Consider the following 14,769-nt stretch of genomic DNA (forward strand, 5'->3'; position numbering starts at 1 on the left):
ACTGTACCCTCTACTGTACCCTCTACTGTACTGTACTGTCACTGTACTGTACTGGCACACCCGAAATCATCATATATACAGTTAATATGTGCGTGTGTGTTTGTGTGTGTGTTAGGTTGCGCACAGGTGGTGAAAAACAACCATGTTGTTTTCGTGCTCATACCCACCCAGCCAGCCAGCCACCCACCCACACACATAGCACCACTCAAAAAAAGGGTACTTGACGGCCATTTTTGGTCATAGTTTTAGTGGACAGAATTCCACTGGTTTAATGCAATGTGTTCATATTGCTGTCCTCTGTCTCCTCCCAGTGCTCGCTGACGTGCGGACGAGGCCTACAGGAGAGGAACGTGTCCTGCTCGAGGAGGAACACGGCCGTCAACTGCGATCCCAAAAAGAAACCCGTCTCCGTGACTCCGTGCAGCCTCCGGGAGTGTCCGCTGGTCACGGACGTCATCTTCGAGGAGAGCCTTGAGTCTTCGGGAGGAAGTGGCTGGTCCAGCGAGCCGGAAACCTTCAACGAGATCAACTCCATACCCGACGCGGCCGAGCCGCCTCGGCCCAGACACCCCCACGGTACCGGCACGACCAGAGTGCAGCCCAGGGGTCGTGGCGACCTCAACGACGTCGTCGCGGAGGCAGATTTTGACCAGAACAATCACATCGAACAGAGTCTGGGTCGTTCCGTCAACAAGAATGTTCACGTGGACGACTTTTATTACGACTATAATTTCATAAAGTTCCACGAGGAGCTGTCTTACGACTTTGACTCTGGGAACGATGACGGCGGTGAAGACCGTCCGCACAATCCCAAAGTCCCAAACGGTTCCGGGGAAAAGCAAACGGTCCCCACGCCGACTACCTCACCGATCCACACGACGTCCGTGCTTCATGACGCGTACACTTCGGACGTCGACGATCGGCGGCATCCGAGTCCGGACAATGTCGTCGTTGACGACGACGACGACGAACCGTCTACAAACGAATCCTCTCCGGAAGAATCAGAAAACGTTTTTCTCCCTGAGGACTATTTTTTGCCCGTATCGACTGTTCCGTCGCCTTCCGTTTCTCCAAGTAGTCGATATGCAGAGAAATGGAAAAAGGGGCATCCTGACAATCCTCCAACGCTGCCTAGTCTGGTGTCGACTACGCACGAGCCGACCACGGTCACTGGAGGGCAGAGAGACCGCGAGGATTATTCTGAAGAGGAAGACGTTATTGTCGAGGTAGAATACAGTGCTACCACTAGGGGCAGTCCAGCTCGTAGTCAGATCGACATCCTACCGACCACGGTCAGCACTGAAGTGACGGAGGAGGTTTATCGCCTAGGAGAGAGTACAACGGAAGCAGCTTCCCCCTCTATAGAGACCACTTTACAATCTGAAACAACAGAAGCAGCTTCCCCCTCTGTAGAAACCACTTTACAATCTGAAACGACAGAAGCAGCTTCCCCCTCTGTAGAAAGCACTTTACAATCTGAAACGACAGAAGCAGCTTCCCCCTCTGTAGAAAGCACTTTACAATCTGAAACGACAGAAGCAGCTTCCCCCTCTGTAGAAACCACTTTACAATCTGAAACGACAGAGGCAGCTTCCCCCTCTGTAGAAACCGCTTTACAATCTGAAACCACATCATCGACGACGCAGAGTGCCTTTAAACGGTGGCATGTTAACGCGGACGCGATCGCCGACGCGCAACAACAAGGCAATTCCACGTCCAACGTAACATCCTATCATGTCTCCCATCAGGAAGACAGGATCACCCCTGTGCCTTTAGAGCCAATCTCAGGGAAACGAGAGACCTCATCGGTAAGTGGAACACACGCATTACCTCCCACACACGCGGAGGAAGAGTTGTTTCTCAGCCTAACGACATCCCAGCCGCTTCCAACAACACGACCACAGCTAGCCCCACGCTCCGTTTCGACCCAGCCGGTTCCAACAACACGACCACAGCTAGCCCCACGCTCCGTTTCGACCCAGCCGGTTCCAACAACACGACCACAGCTAGCCCCGCGGTCCGTCTCGACCCAACAAACCCCCTTCTTCTCGGACGTCGACTACAACGCCATTATTGTTCCTCCAATGGCGAGATCCGGAGGGGGAGGGGGCGGTGGCGTCAAAGAAAACGACCAGCTTCCTCCTCCCATATCCCTGGCTGATGTGCGGCCCGTTGGCGCCGGCCTAGTCGCAACACATCCACCTACTACCCAAGGCCCAGCAGCCTCCACCCTAACCCTAACCCAAGGCCCAGCAGCCTCCACCCTAAACCTAACCCAAGGCCCAGCAGCCTCCACCCTAACCCTAACCCAAGGCCCAGCAGCCTCCACGCTACTCAGTCCTACTACTGCTCTGTGGTCAGTCCTGGTGCCAACATCAGCCACAGCCCCAGCAGCAGTCCTGGTGCCAACATCAGCCACAGCCCCAGCAGCAGTCCTGGTGCCAACATCAGCCACAGCCACAGCCCCAGCAGCAGTCCTGGTGCCAACATCACCCACAGCCCCAGCAGCAGTCCTGGTGCCAACATCACCCACAGCCCCAGCAGCAGCCTCGTCCACCCCGCTCACCCCAGATGCCCACTGGCTCATCGGCAACTGGAGCGCAGTGAGTTCTCGCATCGCACACATTCCACACATCATGGTAATGTAACGGTTGTCCTCCTACGGTGGTGGAGGAACAAAGACAAGCACAGTTATAGTCTCAACAGTCATTGACGTTCCTACTGTATGTGGTTTTGTTACAGCATGCTGACACAGTATATCTGACTGACACATTTCAGCAATATTGCTGCAGGAACGAGCCAAAACGAGCCGATTGGCAAGTTCCGTAAGACCGTAAGCAGCGCAGAAGTGCCATTAATGATGGTAAAGCACAACCCTCAAGTGTAATATCGCGATTATACAACATTTACCCTTATTTATTTATTTTTAGATATATAAGATATTCGCTAAAAAAAATCGTATATATTTTTTTATGACAGATGTAGCCACTACGACCGAATATGGCCCTAGAAAATCGCTAGCCTAGCAACCCTCTCTGGGAGAGCAGTGACACTCAGCACAGCTGATGGCTAGATGGCTACTTCAACCAATCGGATTGCTTCCTCGAAACGGGCCTGCTGTATAATCTGGAAGCCGACACAGTGTACATCCGACTGACACAGTATGGCTCACAAGCACAGAACCATGGGTCAGATTCTGTGCTTGTGGTCATGGACTCATGGTTCTGTACGTGTGGACTGTTTCGTGGACTCATGGTTCTTCTCGTCCACAGTGCTCCACTAGCTGCGGGCTGGGCGCCACCTGGAGGGTTCTGACCTGCAGCACTGGATCGGACCGGGACTGCGACGTCACCAAGAGGCCCGTGCCGGCCCGACGCTGCTACCTGCGGCCATGTTCCAGGTGGAACATAGGGGAGTGGACCAAGGTGAGTCCTAGTAGAATATAGGGGAGCTAGTGGACCAGCACTGCAATACCAAATTCGGCCACTATGTCCATTTGGGTGCCGTCTCTATTAATATATACTCTACGGCTTTCACAGAAGGCTTCTATGGAATCCAAATGACCGACAGAACTTTAATCCACATTTTTGTTCCACCTGCAGTGCTCTAAGAACTGTGGGGCCGGCGGGCTGTCCTGGCGGGAGGTCAGTTGTTTTGACCTGCGCGACCAGAGGCCTCTTCGGCCGTTCCACTGCCAGGCCATCTCCCCTCGGCCTCGAACCCGGGTGTCCTGCAACCTGCAGCCCTGTCTGGACTGGTATGCTTCGTCCTGGGGACCGGTGAGTACCGAACCGTAACCCTGGTCTGGTACACATGGTCCTAGGGACCAGTGAGTACTGGTCTGGTACACATGGTCCTAGGGACCGGTGAGTACTGGTCTGGTACACATGGTCCTGTGGACCGGTGAGTACTGGTCTGGTACACATGGTCCTAGGGACCGGTGAGTACTGGTCTGGTACACATGGTCCTAGGGACCGGTGAGTACTGGTCTGGTACACATGGTCCTAGGGACCGGTGAGTACTGGTCTGGTACACATGGTCTGGTACACATGGTCCTGTGGACTGGTTAACCAGATCCTCTGTCAAAAAGCCTCCATCTTGTCCGGACATGTAAACAGGAGACTTTAACCACTCATGTTACTATCTGTTACAAGATTTTTTATTTTATTTTATTTTTTGCGATCTGAAATCTGAACACTCATGCTAGACGATAATGTATGACCGAGAATCATCGCTTCTGATCGAGACGGAATGTGTTTGCACAGGGTTCAAAGAAACAAACGTTTGTGTCTGTGTCTGTGTCTGTGTCTGTGCGTGTGTGTGTGTGTCTGTGTCTGTGCGTGTCTGTGTCTGTGTCTGTGTCTGTGTCTGTGTGCCTGTGTCTGTGCGTGCGTGCGTGCGTGCGTGCGTGCGTGCGTGCCAGTGCTCTGAAGTGTGTGGAGGCGGGGAGCAGCAGCGTATGGTCACATGTCCTGAGGAAGATGGGTGTGACAGTGACGTGTTGCCGGGCAGGATTCAACCCTGCAACGTCCAACCCTGTGAGCAGTGGATGACTGGATCCTGGGGACAGGTGCACGCACGCACGCACGCGCGCACGCACGCACGCACGCACGCACGCACGCACGCACGCACGCACGCACGCACGCACGCACGCACGCACGCGCACACACACACACACACACACACACAAGCACACACAAATACGGTACACATAACCTACAGGTCCTACACAGGGCCTACACACTGCCCATTTTCAGATCACAGGACCGACCCCGAACACAATAAAGAATAGGCATATAGGTCTTAGCATCAGTTGGCACAGCACAGCACAGCTCAGCCTGGCCCGGCCGTAAGAACACAATACAATAATAATAATACTAATAGTGAGGCAATAAGCACATCAATATAGGCCTAATGTTAGCTCTAGGCCTATTAATGCAGGGCAGAGGCCTATGGAGGCCTATGGACGCACATCCTCGAGTGTAATATTGCGATTATACAACTGTTTCCCTAAAAATAAAAAACAGATTTTGAGACGGGGGTGTTGGACTTGTTGTTTGTAGAAACAAGCCTGACCTGTTTGAGCCTTCAATAAAAACAATTGGAGTAAATCAATTATTCTTCTATGACTTTATCAAGGAATTTATGTTAACATCTTGCTCAATACTGACTATAGATAGATTTGTCACATTGAGAGCTCGTAGATCAACTATTTTCCTTATTTTATAAATGGGGCTAAGGTAAATTGTATTTTTTGGCCACCCCCCTATTTCTTTCTGATGTTACGCCTCTTCCCCCATGCAGTGTTCTACTTCCTGTGGCGTTGGTGTGCAGCGACGGCTCATCAAATGTGTCGACACCAAGGAGGTGGAGTCAGAAGAAGAGGCGGAGTCAGAAGAAGAGGTGGACCAGGCTAAGTGTGACCACGAGCCCTCACCCGAGAGCACGCGGGAGTGTCACCTGTACGAGTGCGACAGCGCCCCCACTGGTGAGTCAAATCTATTTAAACTATGTGTATTTTAGTTTGAGGACACTTTTGTTTGTAGAGAACGACACCCATTATAGGGTCAGCAGAATTTGACTTGGGAAGTGGAATGGCGTAGCATTCTTTTTATCTAGGCGTGGCAACAGTGTTGGTTTTGACAGCAATGTTTTGATTTAGTTTTAGTCATAATTATGGTGCGTTGACACGACACGAGGCAGATGCAAAGATCACAGGATATCTGTTGCTCCCGGTCAAAGATCACAGGATATCTGTTGCTCCCGGTCATCTCTCTGTTGCTTCCGGTCATACCCACGGGTATGTTGTTGGTCATCTGGTAGAATTCTACCCACGGGTCGCGAGATTCCCACGGGATGGGATTAATTAAGAGTTTGCATTGATCCCATGCTTGGGACGGGACGGGAATGAAAAGTCAACGGGAGCAGGAATGACATCAATAGTTGATCATTTGCAGCGTTAAACAGTAAACAGCCTGATCGTGCTAACCAAAGGGTCAGATGTGTCCATTTCTGTAGTCATCTTTCAGTGAGCCAACAATGTTTTGACTGGCGTTAGCAGGACAGGAGTGGGAGTCGTTTTGAGTGGGATGGGATCGGGAGTAATTCTACCAGGAGTGGGGCGGGACAGGATTTATGTTTCACTCTGGCCTGGGATTGGGACGGGATGGAACTTGTTTTCTGTGGGAGTGGGATGGGACGTCAGTCTCTGGTTCCCACGTCCCACTCCCCCATCTCCAAGCAGGATGGAGATGGGGTTAGTGGGTGAGTGGGTCAAAGATATTGTGTGTGTGTGTGTGTGTGTGTGTGTGTGTGTGTGTGTGTGTGTGTGTGTGTGTGTGTGTGTGTGTGTGTGTGTGTGTGTGTGTGTGTGTGTGTGTGTGTGTGTGTGTGCCCACCCGTGCACACACAGGAAGTGCTGTGTATTGAATTGCAGCTGTTGACATTTGGACCCTCCACTGGTGTCATGGGGACGGGACTAATTATGTGTCTGTATCGAGTCACACACGTTTGAAACGGCATTATGCAAACCTGTTGAAAGTCACACAAGGTCAATGTACAGTACTTCATAACATTGGCTGGCAGCGTTATGTCTCAATAAAACCTTTATAAAGAAGCTTTCAGTTCTTAAACTGAAGCTATGGACAATATTCACAGCAGTATATAATATTAGCCTACAATATAGGGTACAGGCTTTAGTTCCGACACTATTGTGTCGGAACTACTAACCTTTCAGAGGGCAGACAGGGTAGGGGTCGAAGGGTTTGAGGTGATGTTCTTCCCCTCTTTTGCACTAGGTATGGTGGTGTGTGGTATTTTAATGTTGTACGGGTCACTGTGTGCCTTTGTTGTCTTTTATTGTATTGTATTGTATCTGCATCTGTATGCTGCAGGGCGGGTCCTTGGGGTCCAAGACAAATTTCTCCCTCGGGAGACAAAATAAAGAAACCTTGAACCTTGAACCTTGATTAGATCGACAACCTACCTCAAACGCTAACCTAGCCATAACCGCAAGCACGGGAGCAGCGCATGTTCGAGTGCTAGTGCAATCATCCAATCCACTAAGCAACTCAAAGCAAGGGTTGAATACCAAGCATTTGCCATTTTGGCAACTTTGTTGGAGGAGCTACCCACACGTTTAGCTGTGTTGCTCATTCCACGAACACCTGATCTTTACAATCTATACCTCGTTGTAAAGGTGACTAATCAGCGATTAGAATGATATAAAATACAATACCAATTGGTTTTATTAATTATTTTTTTAATTTAAGTGGAGCAATGATGGACCGAAGTTAAGTTTCCGAACTTTTGTTGCTGAGTTTGGAATATAAACAACTAGATATGCAGACAAGTACGTATTTTTATTTCCTCATTTTGGAGCATACTATAGCCAATCAGCATGAGTCATGTCAATCATGTAATGTTGCAATACTAGTCATTGCAAAGCATGAATTAAATTAAAAATATAAATTAGTATAAAGTTACAATTGACAAAACATATAGAAGCTCCAGTGCTAGCCAGATGTTTGTTAGTGTCGGAGTACCTACCTGCTCTGCTGTACTACGTAACCTTATGTACAGATTCATGTGTAGGGCATCTGAGTCAATAAACAACATCATTGCTGTAATAACGGACCCTAAACGCAGTTCACTCAGGTTCTCATCGAGACTGTGGAACCACTGGCGCACATGTCTGTATGTCAGAAACTGAACAGTGTGGGATATGTGCATATATGTACTTTTTTTTTTTTTTTGTATTTACTGTTATATTGTATTGTTTGTGATATGGATCCTCCTGGGTCTGAAATAAAGATTGATTGATTGATTGATTGATATACATTTAACCTAAAAATCGCCACTGCGTTAATTGTTGGTGTGTTTCATATGTCAGTATAAAGTTATTATCGTCACACACAGTAACACAAAGATTAACAGAGGATTAGTATGCACATGAATGGATTTGGATAAATTCCAAATTAAATGGTATTCTGAGGCACCCCATGGACTTGCGCCGTGACGCCCTAGCCTACGGCCTAGGGCAGGGTTCCCCAATAGGCGGCCCCTGGTGGCCCCTGGAAGAATTAAAAAAAATAAAAACAAGTGTACAAATGGAGAGAGTACAAATGGACCTGCAGGTCTATTTGGTTCCATTTGTACCGTCTCAAAGTTAAGTTGACGATGTTTATAAATAAAAGTTATAATAAATTGAGGTCCCACATATAAATTGCATTACATGGGGGTCAGTAGCTATGCATGTCAAACTGGGCATCCTTCAAATTAAAAGATGAGAATTCCTGCCATATCTTTTCAAATGGAGTCTTTCCCTGAAAATGAATTCATTTTACACTCTCAAGAGTTAAAGATCTATAAGGGTCCATTTGGTTACCAACTCTCCGTCATTTAGCTGGAGACCACCAGGAACCCCCTCAAGGACCACTGGTGGTCCCCGGACCACTGGTTGAGAACCACTGTTTTACATCTATTCTAAGCTTAATTAATTAATGAATTTTTTTTGCGTGTGCGGACTCGGCCCCCAGCCTGGTACCCTAGTCAAAATATGGCCCTTGAGGAAAATGTATTGGGGAACCCTGGCCACGGCACCCACTTTGAGAAACCCTGCTCTGAGCACTGAACAACAGGCCAGTAGCCTACGAGCATTTGTCCACTGCTCAGGTAGATGATTAATATGTGGCATCAAAACATTCGTTTGAGGATATTTGTCACATTTGGGGTGGCAAACTGCTCTTGACATAATCTATTGCCTTGAAGGAAAATCGTTTTTTAACTTTTTCTGCCCTTTTGCTTTTTTTTGTACTTGAGTAGTATGCGGATTCCTCAACTTATTCTTAAGAGGAAACCGTTAAGGGTTCTCTGGAAATCATACTTTGAGATAGAAGCCCAGAGACACTGCACATACCTGCTGTGTTGACTTTGAGATAGAAGCCCAGAGACCTGCACATACCTGCTGTGTTGTAAGTGGAATCCATTAGCTACCTACAGCCTCTTCCATTCACAGCGTTCAACTATTCACCCACGCTGAACTCACTGCAGGAAAGAGTGGGCTGTTCCCCAACCTGCTTCTCTTGCTTTTCTCTTCCAAGGTAGTCTTTTTTGAAAAGAAGGAACAGACTCAAACATCAATTTAAGATAACAGTATTTTAGTTATTTTATCGAGTACATGTCTTAGTATGAATAGACTTCAGACTCCTGTGGCCCAGGGGTAGAGTGGTCGGTAGAGCAGCCATATGGGAACCATGTCCTTGAGCAAGACTCTCAACCCCTAATTGCTTCCTGATGTGCAGGTTGGCATGGTGTCCTCTGCCATCGGTGTATGAATGTGTGTGTGAATGTATGAATGTAATGCACATCTATCGTGTGTGTGTGCGTGTGCGCGTGCGAGCGCTGCACAATCTATGTAAAGCGCTTTGGATAAAAAGCACTATATAAATGCACCATTTACTCCTGGCCACTCAAATACGAAGAGTAGCATGAAATGTACATCAGGCCATGAGTTTCTGTTGAGGTGTAAAGTTACAGGATCAATATTGTACTTCCAACATACCTTTGTATTAGTTTGTAGACCCAGACCAGATGTTTAAAACACCCAATGGAATCAATTGCTACAGTATGTGCGTTCTGGTTTATACATTTTGGGTCGTCTATCCGTCGTCCAGATGTAGTCTGGAATATTATCAGAATAATGTCAAATCTGGGAATACATTTCTTACCAATAATTTTCTTCACCAATGTGTTTGTAAAGGTGTCTACTAACATATATATAGTCACCAATGTGTTTGTAAAGGTGTCTACTAACATATCTATAGTCACCAATGTGTGTGTAAAGGTGTCTACTAACATATCTATAGTCACCAATGTGTGTGTAAAGGTGTCTACTAACATATCTATAGTCACTAATGTGTTTGTAAAGATGTCTACTAACATATCTATAGTCACCAATGTGTTTGTAAAGATGTCTACTAACATATCTATAGTCACCAATGTGTTTGTAAAGGTGTCTACTAACATATCTATAGTCACCAATGTGTATGTAAAGGTGTCTACTAACATATCTATAGTCACTAATGTGTTTGTAAAGGTGTCTACTAACATATATAGTCACCAATGTGTTTGTAAAGGTGTCTACTAACATATCTATAGTCACCAATGTGTTTGTAAAGGTGTCTACTAACATATCTATAGTCACCAATGTGTGTGTAAAGGTGTCTACTAACATATACCGATATTACCGATAGATATAGTATCTGCTAATCTAGGGAGCTCTCTGTGGTTTTAACGATGTGTTTGACGATTAATCTTTTAATTGTGGACAAAATTGTCAGCATATTTTTAGTCTTATAGTTTTGGTCATCATATCTTAGTTTTTATTTAGTTTTTGTCAGTGAAACAAGGTAGTCGACAAACATTCTCCGTCATACTTTTAGTCGACGGAAATAACACTGTATCAGGAAACTGTATATAATGACAGCAGGTTTGGGAGTTGTTCATAAAATCCTCCTTGTAGAAAAGCGTAGGTGAGCAGTAAGGTATTCTGATCAGTACAACAGTTTGTCTGAGTCCTCCTACAGCAGGATCCAGGTGACCTCAACCCCCTCTCTATCTCTCTCTCTCTCATTATAATGAATTGTCTATGTCTCTCTCTCTCTCTCTCTCTCTCAGGGTGCGTGCGTGACAGACTGACGCAGCGGTTCTGCCAGACTCTGCGGTGGCTGGGCCGCTGCCACACCCCCACACTGCGAGCTCAGTGCTGCAAGACCTGTGGCGCCCAGCGCTCCCACGGCGCCCAGCGTTCCCACGGCAACGCGCGCACCGCTCGACGCCGCCGCTGAGGTGACGGTGAACTAACCTGACTCCGCCTCCCAGATGGAAGAGACACTCGGCTTCACAACCTACTTCCATCTGGGATCTCCGTAGCCCAAGCTACTGATTGGATGGGACCGTCTGTCAATCATATTGACGTTGTCTGTATGGTAGCTGCGACAGCAGGAAAGCGGAAACAACCCCCCCGCGAACAACAAAAGTGTTAATACCGCCCCCATCTGGCCGGAGTCAGGTTAACAGGTGAACAGCGCATCAATCCACATCCAACGCAAATACTGTAGAGGTCGCGTACCACACGGAACGAGCACTATCGAGTGGTTTCTTTTTCAGGCAGAGATAAAACATGTTATCATAACAGGTCATACAGCTATGTACAGTACAATACTCATTACATATACTCAGTACAGTATATACCAGTGTTGTTTTTGGCAGCAAATTTCTATTTTAGTTTAGTCATAGTCTTTGGAATGAAACTTTATGATTTATTTTTAGTTATATTTTAGTCACCTGGAATGTTTTAGTGTTGGCTTGTAGTGTTGACTAGTGTCGACTAAATGTCATGCGATTTTAGTCGACTAAATCTTTGATTTAAAATGTATTTTGGTGGGCCTTGATGTCGTCGTAATGGCTGATTTTACCCTTGCGTCGCGGTGCGACGCGTTGTGAGCTTGTAGAACGGCTATTTTCAGCATGCAACCATAAGTGTAAAATGACTTACTGGATCTCTTGTCCACTAGTCTCTTCCTAACATTTTAGTCTAGTTTATATTTGTTGACGAAATTGTCAATATATTTAGTTTTAATCATCATAGCTTAGTTTTCTTTTAGTTTCCATGTAATTTTCGTCAGTGGAAAAAGGTAGTCGACATTTTTCGTCTTAGTTTTAGTCGACGAAATCAACACTGGTATGTACTCATTTATATAACAGTCAGCCAGTGTGAATCGATCAGTGGTGGAAAGTAACTAAGTACATTTACTCGAGTACGGCACCTAAGTAACATTTTTACTCACTTTTACTTTACTGGATAATTCCCAATACTTTTACTTCTACTCCACTGCATCTCGGATCCAAATGTTGTACTTTTCGCTCCACTACATTTATTCGAAAACTTTGTAGATTTTGATTATTCATTTCAAAACATACATTAAACCACCTCATGCCGGCGGCGGTGCGACCCATTGTGAGCTTGTAGATCTGCTATTTTCAAAAGATTATTTTTGTACATTTGAAAACCTGAAACGGGACGTTCTGCAGAATGAGTACTTTCTATTGTTGGTACTTTATGTACATATTGATGCCAATAATACCTTTGTACTTTTTACTAAAGTACATTTTGAATCTCAGACTTTTACTTGTAACAGAGTACCGGTATTTCTACATTGCAGTATTGAAGCTTCTACTGTGAGTACTGTGTTTTCCACCCCTGGAATCGATGTGTGGTTCAACTGTTAAACTCTGTAATGTGGGGAACTGATTCTGCTCATGAACGGTTCAACTCTCTGCCATTTAAACTCTTTATTTGGGGAACTGATTCTGCTCATGAACGGTTCAACTCTCTGCCATTTAAACTCTTTATGTGGGGAACTGATTCTGCTCATGAACGGTTCAACTCTCTGCCATTTAAACTCTGTAATGTGGGGAACTGATTCTGCTCATGAGAGTCATGAACGGTTCAACTCTCTGCCATTTAAACTCTTTATGTGGGGAACTGATTCTGTTCATGAACGGTTCAACTGTTAAACTCTGTAATGTGGGGAACTGATTCTGCTCATGAACGGCAGACACATATATTTAGCACCTATAGGGCAGTATTATGCGTGTCTTAAGTATCAGGTCTTATTACTTAACTTAAGACCTGGAGGTGTGATCAATGCCATTTGGCTATTCTGAGTGGCCAAACAGCATTGACCACGCCTCCAGGTCTTAAGTTAAGTCATAAGACCTGGTACTTAAAGGGGCATTCCACTCATTTTCAACATTTTACTATGTCATTAATATACCTTAGAGCTGTTGTGTGGAAATAATAAAAAGGTCCCCCCATTCTGTGTTTCCTAGAACTGGAGGTCTGAAAAAAATCATTAACATGGTGAATCACATCTTGATGATGTCATCAAGATGTGTTTCACCATGTTAATGATTTTTTTGTTAATGATTTTTCTAGGAAACACAGAACAGAAGTACTTTTTTATTATTTCCACTACACCACAACACCTCTAAGGTATATTAATGACATAGTAAAATGTCGAAAATGAGTGGTATTCCCCTTTAAGGCATGCATAATACTGCCCATGATGTCTTCTCTAATCAAGTCGGATGTGCCTCGGACACGTCTTTTGGTCCTTTTTAATGATATAAAATCACTGTAATCTATTTTTTGACAGCTCCCGTTGCTAGGCAACGTCTTGCACAGAGCTCCTGGACATGTTTTGTGCATGCGTGCATGCGCCATTCACTTCCTTGTTTACGGGCCTACAAATGTCGCTCATATCTCTGAATCTACGTCCCTCTCCGTGGTTTTGATCAGAACGCAGATGTTCTGTCCTAAATGTCTGACTTCACCAAGCATCTCGTTTTGGAATATTAGCGCTTCTAAAAGAGAGATCAGACGAGGTAGCGCGACGTAGTAATGGAAGATTATACCTCCCGTTTTTTTTGGTGGGAAATGGAAGGCTGGGCTTTTCAGAGTAAAATCTGCCTCATCTGCTTGAAGGCTGGGCTTTTCAGAGTAAAATCTGCCTCATCTGCTTGGCACTCTAGCGGCCTTTATACTGAAGAACTCTTGGCAGCATCATAAATGTTAAATGTTTCTACTTGTGTACGGCAGACATTTTATTCTATTGGGTCCTTGTGTAAAAACAACAGAAAAAACTATATGGGAATGATTGTGACACAATGACACATTTTAGTTTTGCACTTTCTCTGTAGATAAACCTGTGGAATTGTATTTGTTTTCAGAGAAATGTAACTCCTCGCAGAGTTGCACTAAAGGGACGCGGTATGTATGGCTAGCTTACTAATTTAGCACGCGGTAGTCTCGCGTAGCCAGACAACTATTCCACATGCTATTCCGAATGCTACACCTCCCGAAATCCGAGCAAGAAACCTGGCATTTCCGTTCAGGAAAATATATTTTAAAATACCTTTACATATTATTTTTTAATATCCATTTCTGAAAAGCAGCAAGCTATAGATGCTTAGATGATTTTGATTTATATTAGGATAGATTTGCGCGACTTATTTTACTCGTGATCAGAGCTTCCGTTGCTCCAGACTGTATGACGGAAGCATTTATATTTTACTCATGATCAGAGCTTCCGTTGCTCCAGACTGTACAACGGAAACATTTATATTTTACTCATGATCAGAGCTTCCGTTGCTCCAGACTGTATGACGGAAGCATTTATATTTTACTCATGATCAGAGCTTCCGTTGCTCCAGACTGTACAACGGAAACATTTATATTTTACTCATGATCAGAGCTTCTGTTGCTCCAGACTGTATGACGGAAGCATTTATATTTGACTCATGATCAGAGCTTCCGTTGCTCCAGACTGTATGACGGAAGCATTTATATTTTACTCATGATCAGAGCTTCCGTTGCTCCAGACTGTACGACGGAAACATTTACATTTTACTCATGATCGAGCTTCCGTTGCTCCAGACTGTATGACGGAAGCATTTATATTTGACTCATGATCAGAGCTTCCGTTGCTCCAGACTGTATGACGGAAGCATTTATATTTGACTCATGATCAGAGCTTCCGTTGCTCCAGACTGTATGACGGAAACATTTATATTTTACTCATGATCAGATCTTCCGTTGCTCCAGACTGTATGACGGAAGCATTTATATTTGACTCATGATCAGAGCTTCCGTTGCTCCAGACTGTACGACGGAAGCATTTATATTTGACTCATGATCAGAGCTTC

At 45.5% G+C, this 14,769-nt stretch overlaps 1 protein-coding gene across 1 annotated transcript in view; it reads left to right on the forward strand.

The window, feature by feature from the left end:
* Window positions 1-10,847, forward strand: part of adamts7 (a disintegrin-like and metallopeptidase (reprolysin type) with thrombospondin type 1 motif, 7) — a gene marked incomplete at its 3' end in the record, with an annotated part of 53,856 nt that extends 43,009 nt beyond the window's left edge. Inside the window, exons 21-26 of the mRNA XM_079497391.1 lie at window positions 312-2,603; window positions 3,273-3,425; window positions 3,603-3,779; window positions 4,424-4,570; window positions 5,305-5,488; window positions 10,678-10,847. Coding sequence (XP_079353517.1) covers window positions 312-2,603; window positions 3,273-3,425; window positions 3,603-3,779; window positions 4,424-4,570; window positions 5,305-5,488; window positions 10,678-10,847 — 3,123 coding nt within the window. The remainder of the gene's footprint in view (window positions 1-311; window positions 2,604-3,272; window positions 3,426-3,602; window positions 3,780-4,423; window positions 4,571-5,304; window positions 5,489-10,677) is intronic.
* Window positions 10,848-14,769: the final 3,922 nt, after the last annotated feature.

This window comes from Electrona antarctica (assembly GCF_951216825.1).
Source record: "Electrona antarctica genome assembly, chromosome: 3".
NCBI classification, from domain to species: Eukaryota; Metazoa; Chordata; class Actinopteri; order Myctophiformes; family Myctophidae; genus Electrona; species Electrona antarctica.